Source organism: Varanus komodoensis, unplaced genomic scaffold (genome assembly GCF_004798865.1).
Source record: "Varanus komodoensis strain SLA01 unplaced genomic scaffold, ASM479886v1 scaffold26, whole genome shotgun sequence".
Taxonomy (NCBI): domain Eukaryota; kingdom Metazoa; phylum Chordata; class Lepidosauria; order Squamata; family Varanidae; genus Varanus; species Varanus komodoensis.
In genome coordinates this window covers 8845140-8868880 of record NW_025335684.1, presented here as the reverse complement: position 1 = coordinate 8868880, position 23741 = coordinate 8845140, and the positions used below count along the sequence as shown (strand labels likewise).

Below are 23741 nucleotides of genomic sequence, written 5' to 3'. Positions count from 1 at the left end.
TAAAGAAAACCCATTAAGGGCAACCCAAGAAGTTGCTTCAGCGGTCAAGGAGCATCGTTGCCAAGCCAAATCAAACATGGTTATGGTGGCTGCTTAAGAAAACCGAAGAAAGGAAATGCATAAGCTAGATGATGACTGTGCTAAAAGAGGACGGTGCCTTGCATACAATTTACATGTGCTCATTTATATGCATAGATGCAAATTAGAAATAATTTTAAAAGCAATATAACTCACCCAAAGTGTGGAAGACAGACCAGGCCACCTGTAAGCTTGACTGTTCAGTCCCTTATTTGGGCGTTAGCTGGGAATGGACTACGATTCTTCTAAATCTTTATCTTTAAATCAGAATTGGACAGGGCTGTCTTCCAAGTAGAGAATGCTTTGAAAGTAGAAGACTCCAAAGAGAGGGCTGTCCTCTATAAAAGGACACAGGGCTATTCATACACCAACAAACTGAATCATTGAATTGGTTTGCTTTTTCTTTATTTTCACACTTAATTCCTTCCTAGATTCTCACAATTCAGTCAGAATTCTTGTACATCTGGAAGCCAGCCGTCCTCCTCCTTGGTGCAAGGAAAAACAAAATCCAGACCCCCTAAAGTTCTTCCTTTGCCACAGTTTTTTTCTCTTCCTTCATGAGGTCTTCTCCTTGTTTAGCCTTTGATAATGAGTCCTGTTAAAGAAACATTAAAAAAAGAGAGAAACAACCCAACTCATGCAGCAGCGACGCAGGGACACCATAGCAGTGAGCAGTGGAAGGACCAGGCTTATCGTACACCTTGGGACCTGACAAACTAGTGGTCTGAAAGATGCATGGACTTCCCACTGAAAGATGCACGACCTGACACCTGTTGCTCCTCAGGTACCAAGTGCTAATTTTCCAATGTATATTTTCATACTTTATGGAGTGAACTTTGGTGAGCTTTTTTTTAGTTTATTTTCTCCATTTGAAGGAAATAAAAAGGGCGTATGAGAAACAAGATGAAATGGGCATAGGGTGGTATTTGCAGAAAATGAAAGGTCACAAAAATAATTTATTTCCCCTTAATTAATACCCATGTTTGAACCAATTTTGTCTTTAAATGAACCTATCTAAATTATTTTTCCCTCTCAAAACATCAGATTTATAATCAGATTCTGTTATGCTTTCTGAATCAAGAACTTCACTTGAAGGTCTGGGAAGTATGAAAGTCAGTAGTCGGTTAAGCTCGTCTCTCCATCCAGAAAGTTTGGGACAGGTCAGCTCACGCTGGAATTGACCAGAACTGACTCCAGCTTGGACCTCCTTTCTTAGCTGTACTTTGGAAAGGCCATCTCTAAAGATCAAAAGCACCGCTCTTCATTTTCCTTACCTTAATCTGCTCTTCTAAGAATTTTGCAAAAGCATCCAGTTTGTATTCCCCTTTGTATGGGATGACCTGAAAGGAAGAGGGAATTTTGTGAGATGCAAAGCCTGGAAGTATTGCGGTCTCGTCATAAATGGGCCAACTCTGTACATAATGTAAAAACATAAGAAGAGCTATGCTCTCCAGGCATTTTGCACACGCAGTAGCCAAGCCAAGGGGAAACGCTTTCAAGTCTGGCCGCCGTCACAGCCTCGTATAATAGCAAATTCCACTCCACCGCTCTGTGCTGTAACGTAAACATTCATTTTCTTTCTCCAAGATCCCCCAGCATTTAGTTTCATGGGGTTATCCTGGATTCTGCTTTCTCCCCACCATGCATAATTTTGGAAGCTTTCATTGTCTCCTCCCTTCCTTGCCCTTTTTCCTAAGCTAATTCAGCCCCAAATTTGCCACCTTTCCATGTTTCCTCCACATCACCAGCAGGAGAACAGCTTGTACAGATGCATTTAACTTAGCCCACAAAACTGATTATTTGTCCTTGGCCCAAGTTCTGGGTTACCTTGATCCATTGCTTTAAATATATGACTGCAGTTGCAGTTAAGAGACATCTGTTATTTAGATTCTTATCCAACCTGCCCCCAAAGAGCTCAATGTGGCAATTATTTAAAAACATGGGAGAACTGGGAGAGCTTTGGTTTACATCACCGTTCCAAGATGCAACTTAAACTGAGGGAATTTGCCCCCCCCCCCCCAATTATGGTGTTTCGGCCAATGGATCATGGTAAGAACACAAGGGCAAGAACCATGGTGAGCTGTTTTCTACTGAGCCAAGCCTTTGGTCCATCTAGCCTGATTGTACCGCCACCGGTTGGCAGAGTCTCCCCACAGTTCCAGGCAGGAGTTCCTCCAGCCCTACCTGGAGAAGCTGGGGACTGACCTGAGAAAGCAAGTGCTGAATGACGGAGCCACAGCCATGGCTGCGGTGGGTGGGACCTTCCTCCCTGGGTATGTCCAAGGAGAGGCTGGCCATGGACAGCCACCAGCTGAGGTTGCTTATTGCTGCTCCACTGAGCAAGAGACTGGACCAGGCGGCCTACAGGTGTCACTCCAATCCTAGGAAAGCCAGTGTGGCTACAGTGTTGGATTCAGGCTCAGGAAATCCAGGTGGCCATGAAGAACCACTTCTGGGTGTCTCTGGGCCAGATACTGAGCGTCCACCAAACCCACTTGACTGAGTTCTCATGAGAATAGAACAGAGAGGTGGAAGGCCTCTCTGGTTGCCTCAGGTTCCTTGCTAAAGGAAAAAAGCTGGGATATAAATGTCCTAATAAATAAATAACACCATAAATAAATACCTTGTATGAGTGAGAGAGAGCTGGGAACACATCACAGCGACAATTGCTAGTCTTTTCCCTGTACGGTGTTGCATTGTAGTGTTTTACCCTTTGCTAGACATTAACAATATGTCAAGAGCGATGCCGCCCCCCCCCCCCCCCCAGAAGCAATCAGCAAAGATTCCAATTTCTCAGCGAATGCCTATTTGTGCTGCCCAAATGCACAGTGCGGTTCATTAGAATCTGGGCATGTCCACCAGTGACAGGGGGTTTGCTTAAGAGATTAAAGGAGGACAAATGTCATTGAATGTAATTTATATGCAGGAAATATGGGGAAAAATGAAACGCTGAGTAATGTCTTAATTATAAAAAAGTACCATTCCATTGAATTACTTGGCTCCAAAGGTGATGTCCTGACTTCAGTTAGATTACCCTCACCTTAACCCTATTCCAATGTTTTAGGAAAGCAGAAGAGAGGAGGAAATGGGCAGCAGCAGCTGATGGATCCAATGTCATTGGAGCTGCATCATTCTGAACTTTCAGTGTGCTCTCCGTGGTGCTGAACCTACCTGAGATGGGGTTCAGAGCTGTGGGGAAACCCTTAAAAGTTCAGACTGAAACCAAGATTGGCTACGCTACCCCACTGATATTGGGCCCCCCTGCCTCCGTTGGCAGGGGGGGCAAAGTACCACAGTTTCTGCTGCACCCCGACTTGTTTGAGTAAGCACCCCAAGCATCCTTCTGTCACTACAGTGAAGCAGTGGATCAAAGCAAGTCACTGTCTCATTTATCCAACATAATTTGGGGGATCCATGCTAGACTCCGAGATCAAGGCTTTCCACATTGATCCATGGCCACAGTTCAACTGAGTACCAGTTCCCTGTACTAGTTTTGTTGTTGGTGTTAGTTGCGAAATCGTGTCCGACCCATCGCGACCCCATGGACAACATTCCTCCAGGCCTTCCTGTCCTCCACCCCCTGCCCCTGGAGTCCACCTAAGCTCATGCCGACTGCTTCCGTGACTCCATCCAGCCACCTCATCCTCTGCCGTCTCCTTTTTCTTTTGCCATCTATTGTTCCCAGCATTAGGCTCTTCTCCAGGTAGTCCTTCCTTCTCATCAGGTGGCCGAAGTATTTGCCCTGCCAACTCCCCTTAGAGTGGGGGCAACAAAACCTTAGACCCACGGGCCAAATCAGACCTGCCTGATTTCCAGAGCTGTCCTTTGGGCTTCCCCAAATCACTAAGCTCTCCACCCTTTTCTTCTCCTCCATTCACAGTGTTAGCTGGGAAGCCACCCATGAAGGAGACCGTGATGATCTGGGCGACCTCCGTCTAAGGAGCAGTTCCAGTCTGAACCATGCTGGTACCCCGGTCCCATCCCTTTTGCTAATGCTCCACCCATGACTGAGACTGACGGTGGCCTTCTGACTGAAGCAGATGCAGCAGCCCTGCCTGAAACAGTTCAAGGAGCAACTGATGGGATAGACGTCTACTTGACACCCTGCAGAGATGCTGCCTCTTGGAGAGAGCCAGATGTCCCCAGCATGGTGCCCTCGGATGTGTTGTGCTTCCACTCCCACCAGGTCACACTGAATGGTCTGAATAACATGAGGCAGCCACCTCAGGGAAGCTAAGCAAGCCTGGATCTGATCCATGCTAGGAAGGGAGACCACTTGGGAACCTCAGGTGGCCACCTTGAGTTCCACGATGGATGGAAATTGGGATAAAAACTAATGAGCTCATCCATTCCAGGCAACGTGGTCATTGAGGAGCAACATCTCTGGATGGCATTAGGGTGGATGAAGCTGACCGAGACCGTAGATGCCACTTTCCATCTGTTACATGTTCAAAGACAGTGCTGAGCCCTAGTTAGACTGTTCTGCCTCTCAAAGCCGCCCTTGCTCTGCCTCTCATTCATCCCAAAGCAGAGCTGAGCACGTCTAACCCTAGCTGACTGGATTGTTCCCTCACCCCAGAGGTAGCATGCTCCCTTGAGCATCTCACCAGTATAGGAAGGGACCTGGTCAGCAATGGAGCTGAAATCACATGGAGAAAGACAGGCACAGCCCTGTGAAACGGGTAGCTTTTTATGGTTTTTGCTCACATACTGCCAGGCACCACTCTGGACATGCAAGAAACTTCCCAGGCAGGGTTAGAATTGTTGGAGAAACCCACAACCCAAATTAGTTTATATTTCTATGAGTCTGATCCACGGATTCCATGAGAGATCTGTTTTCCCTGAGCCACACAAATTCCCCAGACATGCAGACCAGCTGTCTGTCATTTGATGCAACTTCAGTCAGAGAAAAAGATTAAAGATTTAAAAAGACCGACCAAATGTGCATTTCCTCTTTAGGCTATGGTGGAAAGCCATACTTTCTACTTGGATTTGTGCATTTTGCATAGACTTGCACATTTTCAGAAATCAATTTTGTACAAATGCGAATGAACCCATGTGTTCAGAGTCTGATGCTCTGGATGAGTAAATGATGGCAGAGAAGGCCACCCAATGACACACAACATAGAGAGAATGGACAGAGTACTACAGCATCCATAAATCCCCAGCTGTCTTTCTGAATTTGCCTTTCTGATTCTGAAACCTCCGTGCTTGCTAGCTACCAAAATACCTTCTTCATCACATTGGCTCTACTGCCCACTTCCACTTTTTCTCAACTGAAAGTATCTCACCTCAGTTTCAGATCCTGCAGGAAAATACCTGAAGAATGGGTAGCGTTCCAGGTTGACCAGCAGAATGTCATTCGCCGTGTAGTCTATTTTGGCGATGACGACTTTTTCACGGCTTTCAAACATCTTGCCAAGTTCATCCCATACTGGTAAGAGTTCCTGGCATTCTTGAGACCAAGGTGCATCTGTAATTGGAATAATGACAATCGCAATGGCAATAACGACGACAACATGCAAGAGGAATTCAACTTTAGGAGTCTACTTTCCACAGGTATGAGCGATACTTACAGAACATTACGAATACGTGGTTCTTCTCATTAAAGGCAACCCTGTCAAAGTTTTTCCCAACAAGAACTTTGACAGGCTCCTTATCCCAGCCTTCTTGGATTTCCTCACTGGGATGATGTTGCTAAGAAAAAAAAGATAAGAAATTAATGAGGGGTGGCAACAGCTGGAGCTCACTGAAGATGCCATGGTGCGGTGCTGAAGTGGCTGTCCGTGCTCGAATTGTGGTGCTGGAGGAGACTCCTGCGAGTCCCTTGGACCACAAGGCGATCAAACCGGTCAGTCCTAGAGGAGATCGACCCTGACTGCTCTTTAGAAAGCCAGATCCTGAAGATGAAACTCAAATACTTTGGCCTCCTAATGAGAAGGAAGGGCTCCCTGGAGAAGACCCTGATGCTGGGCACAATAGATGGCAAAAGAAAAAGGGGGTGGCAGAGGATGAGGTGGCTGGATGGAGTCACTGAAGCAGCTGGCATGAGCTTAGGTGGACTCCGGGGGATGGTGGAGGGCAGGAAGGCCAGGAGGAAGGTTGTCCATGGAGTTGCGATGGGTCGGGCACGACTTCCAGACTAGCAACAACAACAATCTTGTCCTGTGGACCTTCTGTTCCCCAGACTAATCATATACTGTTCTCCAGACCAATCATACACTTTCAAATAGCTCAGCATATAGGATTTTTTAAAAAGGAACTCCCAAAATGCCATGGGATAAAAATCCGCTCTCTTTCAGTTCCATACCTTTGCTTTTCCTTCTAAGTAGCTCTGGCAGAAGCCTCGTACATCCTCTGGGGTCACATCATCTGCAGGCATCTTGTACCTGGCATCACTTGTCAGGTTTAGGATTTGCACCGCTGGGATTTCCACCTCCGTGACACGGAAGTACTCAATCACACGGCCATTTCTGCTTTCATCAGTGTCCACAAAGATGAACATGATCTGAGGGACAGAAGAAGTGGTAGAGATTCCACCCCATTGGCATCCCAGAAAGGTCTTCCCCCAATTTGAGGCCTTCCAAATGTTTTGGACTACATCTCCCATCAGTCCCCATTACTGGCTATGTTGGCTGAGGGGAATTGTAATCCAAACAACTGAATAAGGCTGTCCTGGAAGGTGTCTTAGGACACCAGGGTGGCCAAATTAAAGAGGACGGTCCTCTACTTAAAGCAGCTGAATAGTCCAAATGCCGTTTCAAGAACAAAAACCCTAAAAGAGCCTTAAAAAAAGAGTTCCCATCAGCAGTTAGTACCTGGACAATAGAATGAGCAATATTGCAATTTGGGGCTGCAATAAATGGATCACTGAGTTCGGGTCCCATCAACTGTTAGCTGCTCTCCTCCCACCCTCCTCCGCTAATGCAAGTTGCATTTTCGGAACTTGCAGCAAAGACACATCAAAGAACACAGCTGGCTTGGCCTGTGTGCATCCCTCCTCATACGTGGAAGTGCCCATAATAAAATATTTTAAAACTGCAAGCTAGCCAAAGCAGAAGGGCTGGTATTTTCCATAAGCACCTCTAATCCATTACATGTACTCTGAAAAATTCCAATACAGGAATGCAATATACAAAAGAGAAGGTGGCACTGACAATTCCATCCAACTCTGATTCTCAGAAGGAGGGGAAAAACTTTAACTGGTCTCTGAATGACCCATGAACCCCATTCAGCTGCATTAATTGAGATAGAAAAACAAAAAAAGACTTCTTGTTCCCAAATTGTGCAGTGCAAAAGTGAAGCCCTTGTTTTCGCAAAGCACACCTTTCTTGGCAGCTTCTCTCCATTTAGCCTTGTCTCCTGTGACAGTATAATTTGTGACAACATAATATAAATTTGGTAGCCATCGATGCAATGGTTCATGGCACTATATCCATAAATGTTAGAAACCTAAACTGTTTTCCAAAACAGGAAAATCCAACTTTTCTTCCATAAGACTCCACCAACCTTCCCTCTGAATTCCACAGCTGCAGATGTATAATTTTCATAAGCCTCACCAAACGCGCCTGAGCTCTTGGGCATGAACAGAACGATGTGATTTTCAATGGGTATATCAAAAATCTTCACAGATGTCTGCAAAACAAAAACAACCATGCCCCCACAGGGGTTGTCTAAGAAAGGACCAGAATCCAGAAGAGAAAAGTCTTCCAGAAATGGGGAGGGCTTTCAATCCTTTTCAGATGGCTAAAGAGGAGACAAACTCCCACATAATTTATGCCCCTATTTCAAGATGACAAATTTTCATAGAGGGCAGGAAAATAATCTAGCAATCCAAGGCCAGGGAAAGTGTGGACGTAACTTCCTTCCTTTTTCTTCCTTCCTGGAAGACTTGGGCACCACTGCTGCCTTTTCAGGGGAGCCAGAAATCTGAGCGCTGAGCGCTGCTAGATTTTCCCTCTCACCCTCCCCGAAATTGGGAAGGGAAATGTTTGCGAAACCATCGTTTTTTCACTAAAGTTAGTTCTCAAATACACTTGCCGTTAAATAAAGCTTGCCGTGTACTTGCCATGTAGTAAAGCTGCAATGTATTAGGGATATACTGGGATACTCATTGCCTTCTTCCCCTGACGGGGTGAAAAGGAGCTGGAAAGGTGAAGAGCTTGTTTGGTGGTGACACCCTGTCTTTGGAATGAGCTCCTCAAAGAGGTATCCCCAGGACCGACTCTTTTTTCTTTTAGGCACCAGATGAAAAGCTTTTTACTCACCAGGTATTTTAATAATTGAAAGGTTTTTACTTTGGGTTTAAAATTGTACCATGCATTAATTCTTATGGTTTTCTTTTCATTCTTTTGGCTATTGGGTGGTACACAAGTGCAATAAATAAATCAACTGGAATATTAATATGGGAATAAATTGCATATTATTGGAGACTGGCAATAATAGGCTCCCCCGCATTTTCAGGGTATAGTATCAAAGACAAGGAATAGGACAATGTTGTCCCATTTTTAACAGTGTCAACCTGATTTTCAGACTAAGCCCAACCAAAAAATCACTTAAAAGATACCAGCCTATAAACAAAATTTTTCCTCTGCCCTCCCCATCCCTTTTTCCTTGTGTGCTATGTCTCTTTCAGGTTGTTACCTTATGGGCAGGGACTGTCTTGATTTACTGAATACAAGTCAACCATGTTGGAAGACTTTCTGTTTGAGGAATGGAAAAAATTACATAAAATAAAATATTATGATGTCAAAAATGACCTAGGATTATAGAATTTCAGGTAGGGCTTGCCTCAGATCAGCCCCAGACCTTAGAGCTGGTGCCAAAGATAGTGAAAAGGAGTGTCAAAAAATATCACACTCACACACACCTTTCTCCAGCTGGTTTGAACCTTTGTACTGCTCATTTTAGATATTAAGCCCCAAACATACCTCAAGGTTATACTCTGTGACTAAATCCATAGTAAATGTTTTTATTAATCTGATAAGGTCCATTTTATTCAGTTTGCCTTCTTGGGATGCTTCACTGTGAACAGGTTTTCCCTTAAACACAAGAAAAGTTTGATTTAACAGTAAAATCCACCACCACCACCATTCTCTTCATCTATACAGGGGAGATATCATTTTATTCAGTTATGTACAATCCAGGCTTGTTCAGACAAGGAAAAGTCCCACCAGTACCAAAAGAGGCATGCTGGCCGTTGCGGGACTTCTCTTTCTCCAAACACTGGATTTTATCTTTAGAGCAATGATCTAAGTGAGCTTTAAAATGAATTTGGCAGACCCTCTGGGCACAGTCTTAACATCCCCAGTATTTGGATTTCCCTTTTATTTTGTTTTTTTAATTTTTAAAAAAGGTACAAATACAAATACTGAAAGTTGTACAATAAAATAAAAACACAAAATACATACATTATGCAAAATTATATATAAATAAATTTATATATTTTAAAAAGTCACTCTTAGTGCACCCATCCACTTGCACCATGACTCCCTAGTATTTTTTTTTTCCTTTCATTTTTCCACTCTTTCAAAAATGCCCCCTTCCATCCAAAATTGCAATACATCCATTGCAGGTTTATTACCCTTCTAATATTTGGGCTTCCCTGGCTGAGCACTGAGAAGCATCAGGTGGCTGGATCTAGCCACACCTCTGATTTCCCATCATGCCCTTGTGTTAGCAGCACTCTGGAGCATTATGGGGAAAATGGGGCAGCTAGACAACCCAACAGAGTTGGAGTGGGCCTCAACTGACCAGGAGGCAAATGCTGGGACCCCCCAGGACTGCCTTTGCTTACTTCCTCATCCTCCCTTTCCTCAGTTTGAATGTTCTATATTCATGGGATAACAGGCCAGGCATGTGGTTTCACACAGGTGCGCATTTTATGGCTTCCTTTCAGACTGCTGCAAATGTGGGGCTTCTCCCAAGCTTGCCAATGCCTCCTTCCTGGGCGGAGACGATGCTGTTGGATCAGCCCTCAAGGGGCTGAGACCATTCCTGGCACGGAGGATGGTAAGCATGTCCATACCTTTTGGAATATCACGACCGTGTCTTCTCTGATGCGAAACTTTGCGAAAAGCTCTCCACTGGCTGTGACCCCAAAAGGGAGCTCGGGAACATCTCTTGAAATATCATAGAAAACCTCCACTGGTCCACCTTGAAGTCTCTGATGAGGAGGAGGGGGAAGGGGAAGGGGAGGTTGTATATTAGAGGTAAAGGTAAAGGTTTCCCCTTGACATCAAGTCCAGTCATGCCTGACTCTCGGGGGCGGTGCTCCTCTCCGTTTCCTGGCCGAGGGAGCCAGCGCTTGTCTGCAGACAGTCTCCATGGTCATGTGGCCGGCGTGACTAAACACCAAAGTGCACGGAACACCGTTACCTGCTCACCGAAGTGGTACCTTTTCATCTACTTGCATTCGCATGCTTTCGAACTGCAAGAACAGCAGGAGCTGGGACAGAGCAATGGAAACTCACTCCATTGTGCAGATTCGAACCGGCGACCTTTCAGTCAACCAGCTCAGCGGTTTAACCCACTGCGCCACCTGCATCCCTCCTAGCTAGAATAGCCAATGGTAAAAAATGGTGGGAGGGAAGAACACACATTCCCGACATAGATGTGGGATAATTCTTGCCGCTTTCCTTGAATATCATTAATCCAAAGAGCGCCTCTACCCAAGCCTTTAAAACAGCAAGGGAAAGGCTGTGGCCTTCTATGGCAACAGAAACAATGGATCAAATTGGATCAGTAACGGATTAAGGTAAACGTAAAGGTTTCCCCTTGACATTAAGTCCAGTCATGCCTGACTCTCGGGGGCGGTGCTCATCTCCGTTTCCTGGCCGAGGGAGCCAGCGTTTGTCCGCAGACGGTCTCCGTGGTCATGTGGCTGGCATGACTAAACACCGAAGTGCACGGAGCGCCGTTACCTGCCCACCGAAGTGGTACCTTTTCATCTACTTGCATTTGCATGCTTTCGAACTGCAAGGTTGGCAGGAGCTGCGACGGAGCAACGGGAACTCACCCCGTTGTGCAGATTTGAGCCGGCGACCTTTCGATCTACCAGCCCAAACACTCAGCAGTTTCACCCACTTCGCCACCCGTGTCCCAGTGGGTTAGAAAGCGTGATGCTAATAAGTGGCCTTCAGACAAATGTAATAAATAAAATACATTAGCACCATACCAGGCTGCAATGAGCAAAGCCTCTCCCAATGTTTCCCCAAACGGGTGGCCTGCAGATGTTTTGGGCTGCATCTTCCAAGACAATCGACCATGCTGGCAGAAGGTGAAGCTCCAAACTTCTGGAAGGTACCAAGTTGAGGAAGTGAGGCCTGAGTCTGGGCTGGGTGGTGGGGAATACCACAAAAGATGCGATGGAGACCACAGCCCTGTCCACGCTTTCCATTTATTTATTTGTTTATCTATCTATCTATCTATCTATTTATTTATTTAGAATTTTCTCCTGGGTTCCCAACCCAGCATCTTGGGCTTGGAGTCCACTTTGGGGTTACATCACATTGGCCTCATTCCAACTTCATCATGTGAGTAATTTATGAGTATTGCTCGTAAGATCTTAATGCCCCTGCTGCTCTCTGACGTCGAAGCAACAGAAGAGTAAATATGGCTGCACAGAGGAGGGGAACTTTAAAATGGAGAAATTAACCAAGGAAAGATGAAGGTTCCTTCCAACATTCTCTGCATCCAAAATTCCCCTCAAATATCAGGGATCTGAACTGCCTGCTGTTGCTTCCAAAGAAGAAACAGAATAATTAGGAACACTGTTGTTCTGTTTTATTCTGCATTGCGAATGACCTTTTCTCTGCAGAGAACTGAAAACACCTGGATGCTAGTACTTCAGAGCAAGCGACTCCCCAGGGAGTTTGTCTTATCCGTCCCATGCTCTGTTTCATAACTTCCAAAGCATGTGCTCCAAGCTTTTAGAGATCATATGCTGCATCATCAAAGACGCCCTCTGCTTGAAACCATTCTTGCTTCTTACTCTGACCAATCCTAAGGGACCAATCCAATGGTCCCCTATGCACTGACTGAGGGATCATAGGATTTTTGGATTCCCAGCTCCACAGAGCTGATTTCCCTTACACACACACACACACACACACACACAGCCCCTCACCGCCAGCACAGAAAGAATCTCACTGGCTGCTCTCCAAGGTCAGGACAGTGACTTTGGAGAGGGGCGGAAGGAGGTGTTTTGAGGAAGGAAGCAGCCTGGGGCAGCCAAGATGCCATCTAGCCTGATATCTTTCCAACTTCCTTCTCTCCCCCTCCAAAATGCTCTAGCTGGATGGCTTAAAAAGTCAGATGAAAAAGCAGAGTGGAGGCATGGAGAGGCAAGGATTCTGCCTGTACTCGGCAGCTCCTTCTGCTCTGCATTGGATGGGTGCGAGGCCGCAAGTTTACAGAGATCCAGATTGGGCAGCATTCCGGATTCAGCTGCATTCCGGATTAGGCTGCATTCCAATTCAGTTCCAGGGAAGAATCTTTTCTCTCCTCTCACCCCAACCTGCTTTTCGTCTCCTGCCTGGATGCTATGACACCTCTGGAGGGGTTTGGGAAATTACAAAAATGCTATTTTTCCAGGGCCTGCTATCCTGACCTGGAATGGAGCAGAGGAAGGAATGGGGAAAGAAAGGGAGAGACTGAGCATTAAGAATAGCTAGGGGTGTTTGTTGGAATTTGTCTTGCATCAAACTGTGGATTCTCTTGTGCAACACAGCTCAAGAGGAGCTCAGAATTGCCTGCCTTATGTTCAGATTTTCATTTTCTTTCTTAAACAGCTTGGTTTGCCAACCCAAGATCCAAATCAAGCTGGGCTGGGGAGGGAACTCTCCCATCACTCATCCCACTGTGGCAGGAAAGCCATTTCAATGCTCCGAGTGGCTTACCTTGAAAAACCCCATCACAACCAGATCTTCAAGGCCTATGAAGGTCATGGCCTGGTCTGTACCATTAATAAGCACAGTGCTGGGTCCTATTCTTCTTCGAATCCATGTGATGAATGCAGAGGCCTCCCTAACTCCTGCAAAAATGAAATAAAATAAAAGACGATAGAAGGGATGGGTGTCATACATCCCTTCTATTCATAGAAGTGGTACCCGGACTCTGGCATTTGCTCACCAGGGCGTTGACTTTGCTTTCTTTCAGACACTGGGTAAAAACCTTTGTTGTTCCAACACGCTTTTGGTTATTTTAATTATACCTTCTTATTGATCATTTATTGGTTTAATTGGTTTATAATTTAATTGGTCATGATCATTTATTGGTTTAATTGGTCATGTTGTGTATGGTTTTATATAATTGTGATTATAGGAGATGGTTTAATAATTTACTAATTTTATCGCTTTTAGTCATTTTTATCTGTTTTATTGATTGTATTAATATGCTACTTTCAGCTTTTGTAAGCCACCAGGTGAACCCTCAGGCTATGGGGCAGAATAGAAGTAGACATAAATAAATACCTAAATAAATTAAACAGAACCGCCACTCATGTTCTGCATTCACATGTGACTGAGAACAAGGGTTGGCTGGATCACCTCTCTCCCAATAGGGGGCCATTGGAGCTGCAGTGGCTTATTTCCTCCACCATGTGAGCCAGCTGCATCCCTCAATGGCATCGCTTGCCATGGCAACCAAATCAGGGTACCACAACATGAGTGATGGGGCAGCAACTTTAACAGCAGCTCGTGGGGACCTATCAGGTCCCTGTGTGCTTCAGTGCCCCCTGCCTGTCACTCTGGAGGTTCTGCCTACAGCATTAATGTTTTCAGCCAGGAAGCATTTGCATGAGCTCCCTCTGTGCCGATTGGATGCTCTTCGATGCGCCGCTGCCTGGAATCTCACAGTCGCCACATGGCTGTTAAGTATCTGATTTTCATATGTGCCTTTGAAAACTCCCTAGGTAATTGGCAGTGTTGCCAATTAGCCACCTAATCACCGGCTTTCACATATGTTCTTTCAGGTCAGTCCACTCTCCCTTCAAAATCTTGAAAGGGCACAAAGCCTCACGATTGCCAGGGAATCTCAGGAAAACACCGTCTAGCCCCAGCGCAAGGTATCAACTGACAATTTAATCCAGAATGACTTTTGGGACCAGTCCACAGTTTATTGAGCAGCTTGCTTAATTAAATTAGATGTCAGAAATGAAGCTGTGTGTGTGTTTCTGCTGAAGAAAAGGCTTAATAGAAAGGTGCTGAGGTGTACTACACAACCAAATGGGTGCCATAGCTGAGGTTTTCTATTTGGACCTGGGAAAGGATCAAAGCCCAAAGTATAAAAAAAGAAAACAAATTTTGTAGGCAGCCTGATTTAAATACAAATATACCATTCCTGTTTCTGAGCTTGCAAGGTGATTTGCACCCCCCAAAATAAATAATAAGTTGGACAAATGCATACATTAGGAAAATGTACATGAAAAAAGTTTGAAAAATGCATGCAAATGTGCTTTAATCCATGGAAGAAATTTGCCTGCTTTAATGCATACTTTCTGAGAACTATGCATTAAAACATGCATGGCTTTTGGGGCCAAAAAGTGCAGAGGGGCAGGAGACAAAACTTGCCATCTGATATAGACTTGGGTCAGAACAAACTATGGGATGGAATTTGGACTACTCCAATTTGCTCAAGTGTGGCAAAGCATCTTCTGGCGCCAGGCTAAATTCTTTTTATTTTCCCAATATTTTAAGGTTTGATTGTCATTTTAACTTGGGTTTTATTGCTAGAAATCAATTAGCATGCCACATTTCATTTTGTTTTATTCTGCTTTACTGTCAAACTGTTTTATTCTGCTTTACTATCAAGCTGTCCCGAGACCTCGGTAGTGGACTTTTCATTTTAAAAGTTTTAAATAAAATAAGTAAATAAACCTGCCCACAGGATCCCTCGAGCAGGAGGGGTGCAAGACCTCCACCTGCCCAAGCTCCTCAGCAACTGGTGTGTGCAGGCAGGTGACCAGGTCAAGGAGGGAGCACGTGGCCAGCAAGGCTAGTAGCCATTGGTAGCCTCCTCCTCCTCCTCCTCCTCCTCCTCTGGGACTATGGAACCTTCCATGCATTCCGCCAGAGGCAAAAAAGCAGGATAGAAATGCAGTGTAATAAGAGGAGGAGGAGATGGTGGTGGAGGAGGAGGAATGTGTTACACCAGGTCACTTGGGCTGCTTTAGAAGAGAGTTACAGACGTACATGATAGAGAATGAGGCCACCGACGGCTACTAGCCATGCTGACTGTATATCACCCCCAGTCCGCTGGGGAACAGAGGCAGGAGGCTGCGCTCATGCTCCTGTCTGACTTGTGGCCTCTTAGAGCTTAGGAGAACAAGGCACTGGACTAGAGAGGCCGGTGCTCGGATCTAGCAGGGCCCTGCTTCTGTTCTTCGGCTGCACTTCCACTGAGACGGGATGTTTTATTTCCTGCACAAAGCATATGCAAACTGGATCCCAACCTGCCCCTTTTGTCCTTTTGCTGCGGGGCACCGAGATCCATAAGCAAGCAGGCACCCAGGGGAAACGCACCTTTCCCCCCCTCGGACTCTGCAGTGCTAAGCATCCTAGTTGGATCTGCTCTCTGCTGAAGTTCTTGTTCCATGAGCTGCCTGGGAGTGAGACACCAGCTCCCCCTTGTGAGCATATGCGATGTTGGAGCACCTGCCACAGAGCGTTCGTTTACCTTTGCAGTCAACGGGATTCTTCCGATCGCCATCCACAAAAAACTTCAGAGTGGGATATTCTTGGATGTTGAATTCCTTTCTCAAGTCCTTCTGCTCTGTCACATCCACTTTGCCAAACCGAATCTCCACCGCTTCCTCTTTAAGCTGCTTTGCTGCCTTAGCAAATTCCACAACTAAACTCTGAGAAGGCCCAGACAAAGCAACATCTGGAAAGAAGCCAGCATGGAGAAACATGATTGTGTATCCGTCACTGGTGCGACTCCAAACAGGTGTAGCAAGACTCATGCTTCCAAGAGTGTTCTCCAACCTGGAAGCTTTGGTTTTCAGCTCCCATCAGCCCCAGCCAGTGGTTTGGGCATATACAAGGATTTCATTTCAGTGCATAAAATGTTCAGACGTGTCCCTTTCACTGTCCTGAATTTGCATGTGTTTTTGGAGAAGATTGCCCTGCATTTCCAGAATTGTGCCTTTTCACACCTTAATGAATGGGATAAGTGTACCTTTTGAGTGTGCTCTTTAACAAATGTGTGATTGTTCTTCTAGGTCTATTGATGCTAACTGCTGCGCTAAAAGAAAAGGAAAGCTTAGTGACCTGACACTTTGCACTTAGGTTTGGTTTTAAACTGACTATTTTAATATGATTTTATCGCCACGTGAATGCCTGTTTCTTATTATTTGTATTGCTTGATTTGTATTGATTTATCATTTGTAGTTGTATTGATTCCCTTCATTCTTATTTTTAATATAATGCAATATAATGTAAGCTGCCCAGAGAGTGTCACAAATACGGAGTGCAGCATACAAATGCAACAAATTCATCATCACCATCGTCATCAAATATGTCATTTCCCCAGGCAAAAAACACACAAAGACATGTTCAGAATTGTACCCTGGGTTTCAGGGAGGAATTCAAAAGACGCTGCAGATCATGAATTTCAGATGCTCACTTATCCCTGACATCTTGGGAGCTGCCACTCAAACAAAAATTCTGGGTGGCACCAACAGGTGTCCTCTTCACACCCTTCAGCACTTTCTGCGCTTGCCAGGAGTTCTTTCTTCCACAGCCCCCTCATTGATGGCATCAGTTTTCTTTTTGTTCCCTGAACTTGTGTTGGCCCCCTTGCAGACCCCCTCCAGGACGTGCAATTCAGCCTCCATTCCTCTGTCTTCTTTTTCTCAGCTCCTGAAAGTCTCTTAAATTCAGCAAGCTTTCCTTGGCTGACCAGCCACCGTTTTTATTGATTCTATTGCAACACATTGTTTTATTCTTTTTATCTTTTGTATCCTGTTTATTATTTGCCACTCCAGAATCGGTTTAGATGTGGAGCAATGTAGAAATGTTTCCAATAAATTATCCCTCATACAGATTTTCACTCTTTAGCCTAGGGGGACAAATGCATGTTTTCCATTAGTGGGGCTTTTTTCAATGGTTTGCATTTTTCTGCAAGTAGGGGTACACTTCTGTGGCCTTCCAACATCAGCCTTTTAATTCTTTAACCTTGGAGCTGGACAAGCACAACCCCCTTCACAGTCAGTGCAGTAAAAACTGGGCCAGCTATTTCCAAAGCAGCTTACAAGGTTCTCCTCCTCTCACAACAGTGAGGTAGGTTAAGCTGAGTCTATCACTGCCCCAAAGTCACCCAGTAGGCTTAATGAATGAATGGGGATGAGAACACAGATCCAGCATACATAACCACTATACCACACTGTCTCTCCAGGGCAGGTTTCAAAGGCATTCCTTTGAAATGTCTCTTTCCTGTAAGATGTTGATGGTCCTCCTGCTTGAAGAAGATCTGGCTTATTTAGGACACAATTCCATGCGAGTTTAGACAGAAAATTCCCATGCCTGGCTCCTGGCTTCTTTCTCCTCTTTGCTTTGCTGTGAGACGCTGCAGAGAGAGCTCTTGGGGAAGGCTTTGCACAGGTCACTGTTCTCTCCAAGCCGGACTTTGCTCCAATCACTTGCACAACAGGCTGGACCAGCCCCTTCAGCCAGTCCCGTGAACGACACTTCACTTGAAGGGGAACTAAGGCCAGATCTCAAACACTGCTAAAGATCAGCAGAACGTGATGCGGAGCCTTTGACATTATTGCCACAAAAGAAATAGTCAGCCAAGACTTTCCACTTCCTGAGACCTGAAGCAGGTAAGTGCAATGAAATGTCTGGATTTTGCAGGAAAGCTGGATGCTCCGTGATCAAATCCAAGTCTTGTGTCAACCCCAGCCCACCTTCAAATGATGAAAACTTGCAGAAAGTTGCATAAATGGAGATAGGCTGGGATAATCTCACTGCCTATCCTTCTCCATCTTCCCATTACAGAAAAGAAGCTATAAGTCAATGATAGGTCAGGTCCAAGTTCGGCCCACAAGATCTTCAGCTAAAAAGATTGAGGGGGGAGTAATGGGAAAGACCTCAAACTAGAAAGCCGCTGCCAGGCAGAATAGATGAAATGTGTTACCTGGACACATTGCCTGATCTGGAATATGTTTCTAGGCTGCAAAGCAACTTGGGAGAAATGGAGTATTTTTACAGGGCATTTAAGGTTAATAAAATGGTGACTGTCAAGTGTCAGGAATAGCCATAGAAATGAATTCTGCTGCCAAAGAAAGAGTCCCTCACCCTACCATATCCTCTGAAGATCCTTCTGAAGATCATATGTACCTCCAGGCCTTTGTTTCTGAATTAATAAAAATGGAATGGAATGAGCTCCATTTCTTTCCGTTTCCACTCATCTGGAATAAATGCACACCTTTTCTTTTTTTTTAAATTGCCTTCTCTGTTTATCCCACCTTCTAGTTTCTGGGTAGGCAACTCGGCAGTCTTCAGAAGTTTTGGACTACAACTGCCAGAATCTTTAACCATTATCCATGCTGGTTGGGGCTTATGGAAGTCGTAGTTCAAAATGTATGGCGGGAACTATGTTACGTACCCAACTTTACATCGCTAGCTTTTTGCCCTCCACTGTTGCACACAACCAGCTGTAACTTGCGCCTTCACACCCTAATTCTCCAAGTAATGAGACCCCCAGGGGTGCAAGCATTCCCTAGGATCTCCTTGGAATGAAATACTGGAGCCTTTGGGGAGGGTGTTTGTTTTTTGTTTTCGCTGATGCACGGTCTATGTGCACACTTATCGAGCATAGTTGTGGATTCACAGCAGTATAACTGCAACAGCCAGATTAGGGCTTTGCTTCCAGCTCTCCAAGGAAGCTCTCTCGCCTCCAGCACGATCCTGCCCGTCCCTCTGATGCAACATGACCAGCCATGCTTCCTTTGCCAGACCCCAGGGGAGCACCCCATGGGTCCTGGGGCCTCCATGCGTGGCACTCTGGGCAGCCCACGCAGCTCCGGGAATCCTGCCCATTTCCCACTCGATCATGAACTGGGCAGCAGGGAAAAGAACATTCCCGGGCTTTAATCTGAGCTTCTTCCAGCCGTTTCCAAGCAGCCAAAATGGGAATGCTTTTCTGCTTGGGTCAGAGAGGGAGGCTGCCTGTGTCTTTGAGAAGATGCGTGGATGGAGAGAAGAAAGAGAAAGAGAAGGCATTCCTTTTCACTCTTGGCTTTGGGCTCACCCTCTTTGGGCTTGCTCCCACCCACCCCCAGCGGCCGGCACCCCTGACCACTCACACAGGCGCGATGCAGCCTTGCCCTGAGAAGGCTGCCCTTCCTGGTCTACACCCAGCACAGAACAAATGAGCCTTCCTGAAAGTCTGGCCAGATAGAGGCTTTTCCACCTCAAGGAAGGGCTTCTGACCACTTTGCCCCAGCCAGTAAAGCCACCTCCATTAATTCAGCTGGCTGAGTTTACCTCTCCTTGTCACCAAAGTGAGTTCGATGGGATCCCATGGGGCCATCCTACCCAACCCTAGGCCTCTTCTCAGTACCTTCCACTTTTTCTTGCATGAAAAGAGGTAGGTCTGTTTTCTCTTGCATAAGAAGAGAGCAAACAGCACGAAAAAGTCCCTTGGAAGGATGGCATGGCTGGCACAGACACCTCTTCAAACGTTTCCTTCCAAGTGTAAGGTGTTTTCCCCTCTCCCTGGCACCCGGAGAAAGCACGGCAATATTTACTTAGTCTATCTTTGTTCCTTTTTTCAGCATGTCACACACACGGCTGAGGGCAACCGCTTTGAGAATGTTCCACAGAATTTCCAGGTCCCCAGCAAAACTACCGGATGCCCCAAAAATTCACTTCTGCACATATCAATTTTATACAGGTTAAAAGTACTTGGCATTTGCAAGATGCAACGATTTCACAGTAACAGCAGCATTGACACTCTTCCTCAAATTATAGGGCTTTAAAGAAGAGAAGAGGGGGCAGCTAAGGGAGAACTTTTCTCTGGAAGGACTGAGCTCTGCCCATTTCTGGGGCTCAGAACAAATTCCTGGGCTCAGAATTCTTTCATTTTCAGTGGATGAATTGGGTTCAGTTTGACACTGGAACCACGGGGCTGAAAGAAAGTGCTTCTTTGTACCTTCTTTCTCATGGAGGGCCTTCCACCCACTAAAAATGCAACATAGAGATTCAGGAGATCCGGTTTCATGGAGTGGATTGTGTTGTGGAGTGGGGGTGGAGGGGTGGGGGGAGGAGCCACAAAATCAGGTAGAAGATCTTTCTGCTGTAAGATCTCTTCCTTCTTGTGGAAGGTCCTTCCACCTCATGAGATCCTGGTCCCAAATCCATGCCTTTTGTACTAGGCTAAAGTTGGTGGATGATGGAGGTTCAAGTAAGCATCACTACAAGCCTGGAGTCTGCCTAAAATTCACATGCAATGGCTCCTTTCCATAATGGGGAAATTTCAGGCAGAGGGTAAGACTTTCGATACATCAACTGAACTTCAGCTTGGAAGCTTTTCCATTAATAATTACATGCTCTGCGCCCTATGGGTGACCTTTGGTTCAGCAAACAGCCTGCGCAAGACAACTGCAGTCAAGTTCACCATTGCTTTAACATCAAAGGGCCCACTGTACTTTCTTCAGCTTCCAAGGGGCTTTGGAAAGTCAGCTGGTGCCCACATGGGCTGAATCCCCTTCTCCCTGCTGCGAGTAAGAATATAAGGCATTTGTTCCTGTTCCTTTTTAGCAGGATTTTAAGCAGTTCACTGATTCCAGACCAAGGATGGACTCAGACACAATCTGCAGTTGAAAAATCCGTACCTTGCTGAGCTTCTCCTGTGATTTGTAGACCAAAACAGGAAAGATGAGTAACCACACCTGCAACAGCATGTCTGCATTACAAAACTGTGTTCAGAATTGTGCACAAGGATGTGTACATTCGGAAAAAATACTCATGGAAATGCACACAGATTTTCTTGCAAAAACGGCTCACACAATTTCATATGGACTCAGGTCAGAATGAACTTTGAGATGGAATTTGGATAGCTTCAGAAAGCTGGGAGAAAATGGGAGAGAAGAGAATTCAAGTCCCATAAGGATTTTGCTTTGGGGAGTGATCCCAAGCCTTTGAAAGATGAACATATGGTTAATTGGAAACTGATTCTGAATCAGATAACAAAATTTAAGTCTTGTGCTATTTGACAGCTGTAAATTCGAGATGGTCTCTTTTAGAAAAGGAAATACTCACAGAACTCCACCAGAAGATATTTCGATTCATTCAGGGCCTTATCAAAGTTGCTCTTCTGCAGAACCAAAACATTGTCCTCTTCTTTGATTTGGGAAAATTTGGCTTTTTTGGATTTCTTTTCCATTGGCCCAGTGCTCCCCTCCACTGCAGAGAAAAATACATATGCTAATCCAACAACAAGAAAAAACCACAGAGTTTCCATTCTGTCTTCTCAACACATTGCAGGCACCAAACAAGGTGAAGAAAGGTGTGTGGAGGGAAATGGCTGTACTTAAAAACTGCCCAATCCCTTATCACTCAACCATGTGGCTAAATTCCCACAGAATTAAATATATAAAGTACAGAGGCTTTCTGCAAACAGAACTAGCTTTGCTTTCCTTCTGAAGTGATATGACTGCTGATACTTGGCTTTTTCCCTGGATTTAAAAAATAACAGGAGGAAAGGACCAAGGGAAGGAAGTTTGGAAAACTCTGACTTTCTCTAATTTACTTTTGAAACAATGGAAATGACTATCAGAAGGAAACAGAGAGGAAGCAACCACCAGAAGACAAAAGGGGTAACGGTTTGCTTCAGCAAATTGGCTGGAAAGAGCCACACATGCACAATGAAGAGCAGAGCAGAGCAGAGCAGAGCAGAGCAGAGAAGAGAAGCACAAAGAAAGGGGAGAGAAAGAAAGAAGGCACAATGTACAGGCAGACGGGTGCCCTTTTGTCTCTGTGTTTATAATCAGTTAGAGAATGAGCTTTAATATTAGCATTTTTTCATAATGGGTCTCAGTCCTAGCTTTGGTGATAAATTCAGGGCAGTCCAAATTCTCTCTCTCTCTCTCGCACGCGCGCGCACACACACACACACGGGGGGGGGGATCTATACCTCCTGGTGGCTTGCACACTAAGCGTGGCAATTTATGCATCTCCACCTCACCGGCACACAGAGAACAAAAGAGATTATCAGAAGATTTCCATCTGTTCATTTGAGCATGAAAATGCAAGTTGGGAATGGATGGCTCCCATTTAACTAGAAATGCATTTCCCTCCAACGGCATCCAAGCGTGGAGGAAAGGGAATTTCGAGGGAGGGCCAAGGAAGCGTGCACCCTTGCGGATCACAAACGCCTGGCAGCACTACGGCGGGAGAGTCCTGCCTCCACTACACCTCTGTCTTGAGCAGGGATGGGGGGTGTGGGCCCCCCCATGTATTTCCAGGGCAAAGGCGCTGCAATCCACCAGCCCCTGCAGGGCAAAACTTCCCCACCCCTGCCCTAGACAAGAGTCCTCATCTGCAAGGGATGGCGCTGCTCGTCCCACGGCTCCTGGGTCCAGCAGCTTTCAGGGTGCTCCCCATGATAAACAGCACAGGGCCACTTCTCTTGCTCCCATGGAGGACCCACAGCGCCTCGCGGAAAGACCCTGCATGCCGCAGCCACGTGCCAAGGTCCAGTCATGCTCAAACAACATTGCAGACAGAATGAGGAGACTGTGTAAGAGCCGCCAGCCTCTCCCTGGAAGCAGCAACCTCTGTGACTTTCCTTGCATCGCTTTCCCCTTTGGCCACGTTCTATTATCAAGAACACCGAGAGCAAGATCGATCTCTTGGAAGACACTGCAAACACTCCGTTGCTGTGGCCAGCCGGTGCCTCTGCTTAACCCGACCTAATAATAAAAGAAAACAGGCAAGGTCATTCCCTCAGGTGCTTGGTTTCCCCACTGCTGCTTCTGCCAAGAAAATCTGTGATCACTTTTAATCCCCCGTGGCGCCTTCTTATCAGTAAATATACACAAGATAGCCATATGCCCTGCCTTGCAGAGAATGCCTTCTATCTGAAGTCCATGGTGCTCTTTTCCCTAGTTTATAGCAAAGATTTTATTGGTGAGATCACACAGAACAAAGTGCAAGGGCTCCATCTCTACCTTGGGTTTCAATCAAAAAGTTCAAGTCTCTAGGCCTCATGATTACAACGGAATGTGTGGGCCTGCCGACTGTGCCAGAAACCCAAATGACTCCAGCAGGTCTATAAATGCACATACTGACGATCTAGCTGATGGGTTGCATATAGGTTGGAGGACAGGACAGTATGAATCATGGGCTGTTGCTGAATCCTGCACTCGTGGGATCCTGTTGACCACAAACAACCCAGGAAGAGAATCCATGGTTGCTGCCTTTTTTTCAGGCTGTCTCCTCCTCTTTAACAGCCAAATGGCTGGTATATAAAACTGGATGGGAATAGCTTTACCTGTTACCATTGACCAGCACAGATGGGTGAGACTTTTATTCAGATTCTGTATTCATAAGAACCACACAAAATCCACACCTTTCTTCATAAGCAGGATGGGGGGAACTTGAGATATGGTGAGAGTCAGTGTGGTGTAGTGGTGAAGAGCACGGGACTGGGACTCAGGC

At 45.7% G+C, this 23741-nt stretch overlaps 1 protein-coding gene across 1 annotated transcript; it reads right to left on the bottom strand.

Moving 5' to 3' along the window:
* Positions 1-463: 463 nt before the first annotated feature.
* Positions 464-21676, bottom strand: PDILT (protein disulfide isomerase like, testis expressed). Its single transcript, XM_044433599.1, has 11 exons — positions 21342-21676; positions 15754-15960; positions 12978-13111; positions 10106-10243; positions 9009-9119; positions 7588-7713; positions 6389-6586; positions 5655-5775; positions 5370-5551; positions 1353-1418; positions 464-673 (listed from the first exon to the last, which is right to left on the bottom strand). The coding sequence occupies exons 1-11, from the start codon at positions 21541-21543 to the stop codon at positions 596-598; spliced, it is 1563 nt and encodes a 520-aa protein (XP_044289534.1). The 5' UTR covers positions 21544-21676; the 3' UTR covers positions 464-595.
* Positions 21677-23741: the final 2065 nt, after the last annotated feature.

Bases quoted from the DNA above. Each gene is read 5' to 3' on its own strand.
- PDILT (XM_044433599.1), bottom strand. From the start codon at position 21,543: ATGGAAACTCTGTGGTTTTTTCTTGTTGTTGGATTAGCATATGTATTT. The intron at 15,961-21,341 runs GTGAGTATTTCC...GCTTCTTTCCAG, and splicing joins ATATCTTCTGGTGGAGTTCT to ATGTTGCTTTGTCTGGGCCT. The intron at 5,776-6,388 runs GTATGGAACTGA...TTTTTTTCTTAG, and splicing joins ACTTAGAAGGAAAAGCAAAG to CAACATCATCCCAGTGAGGA.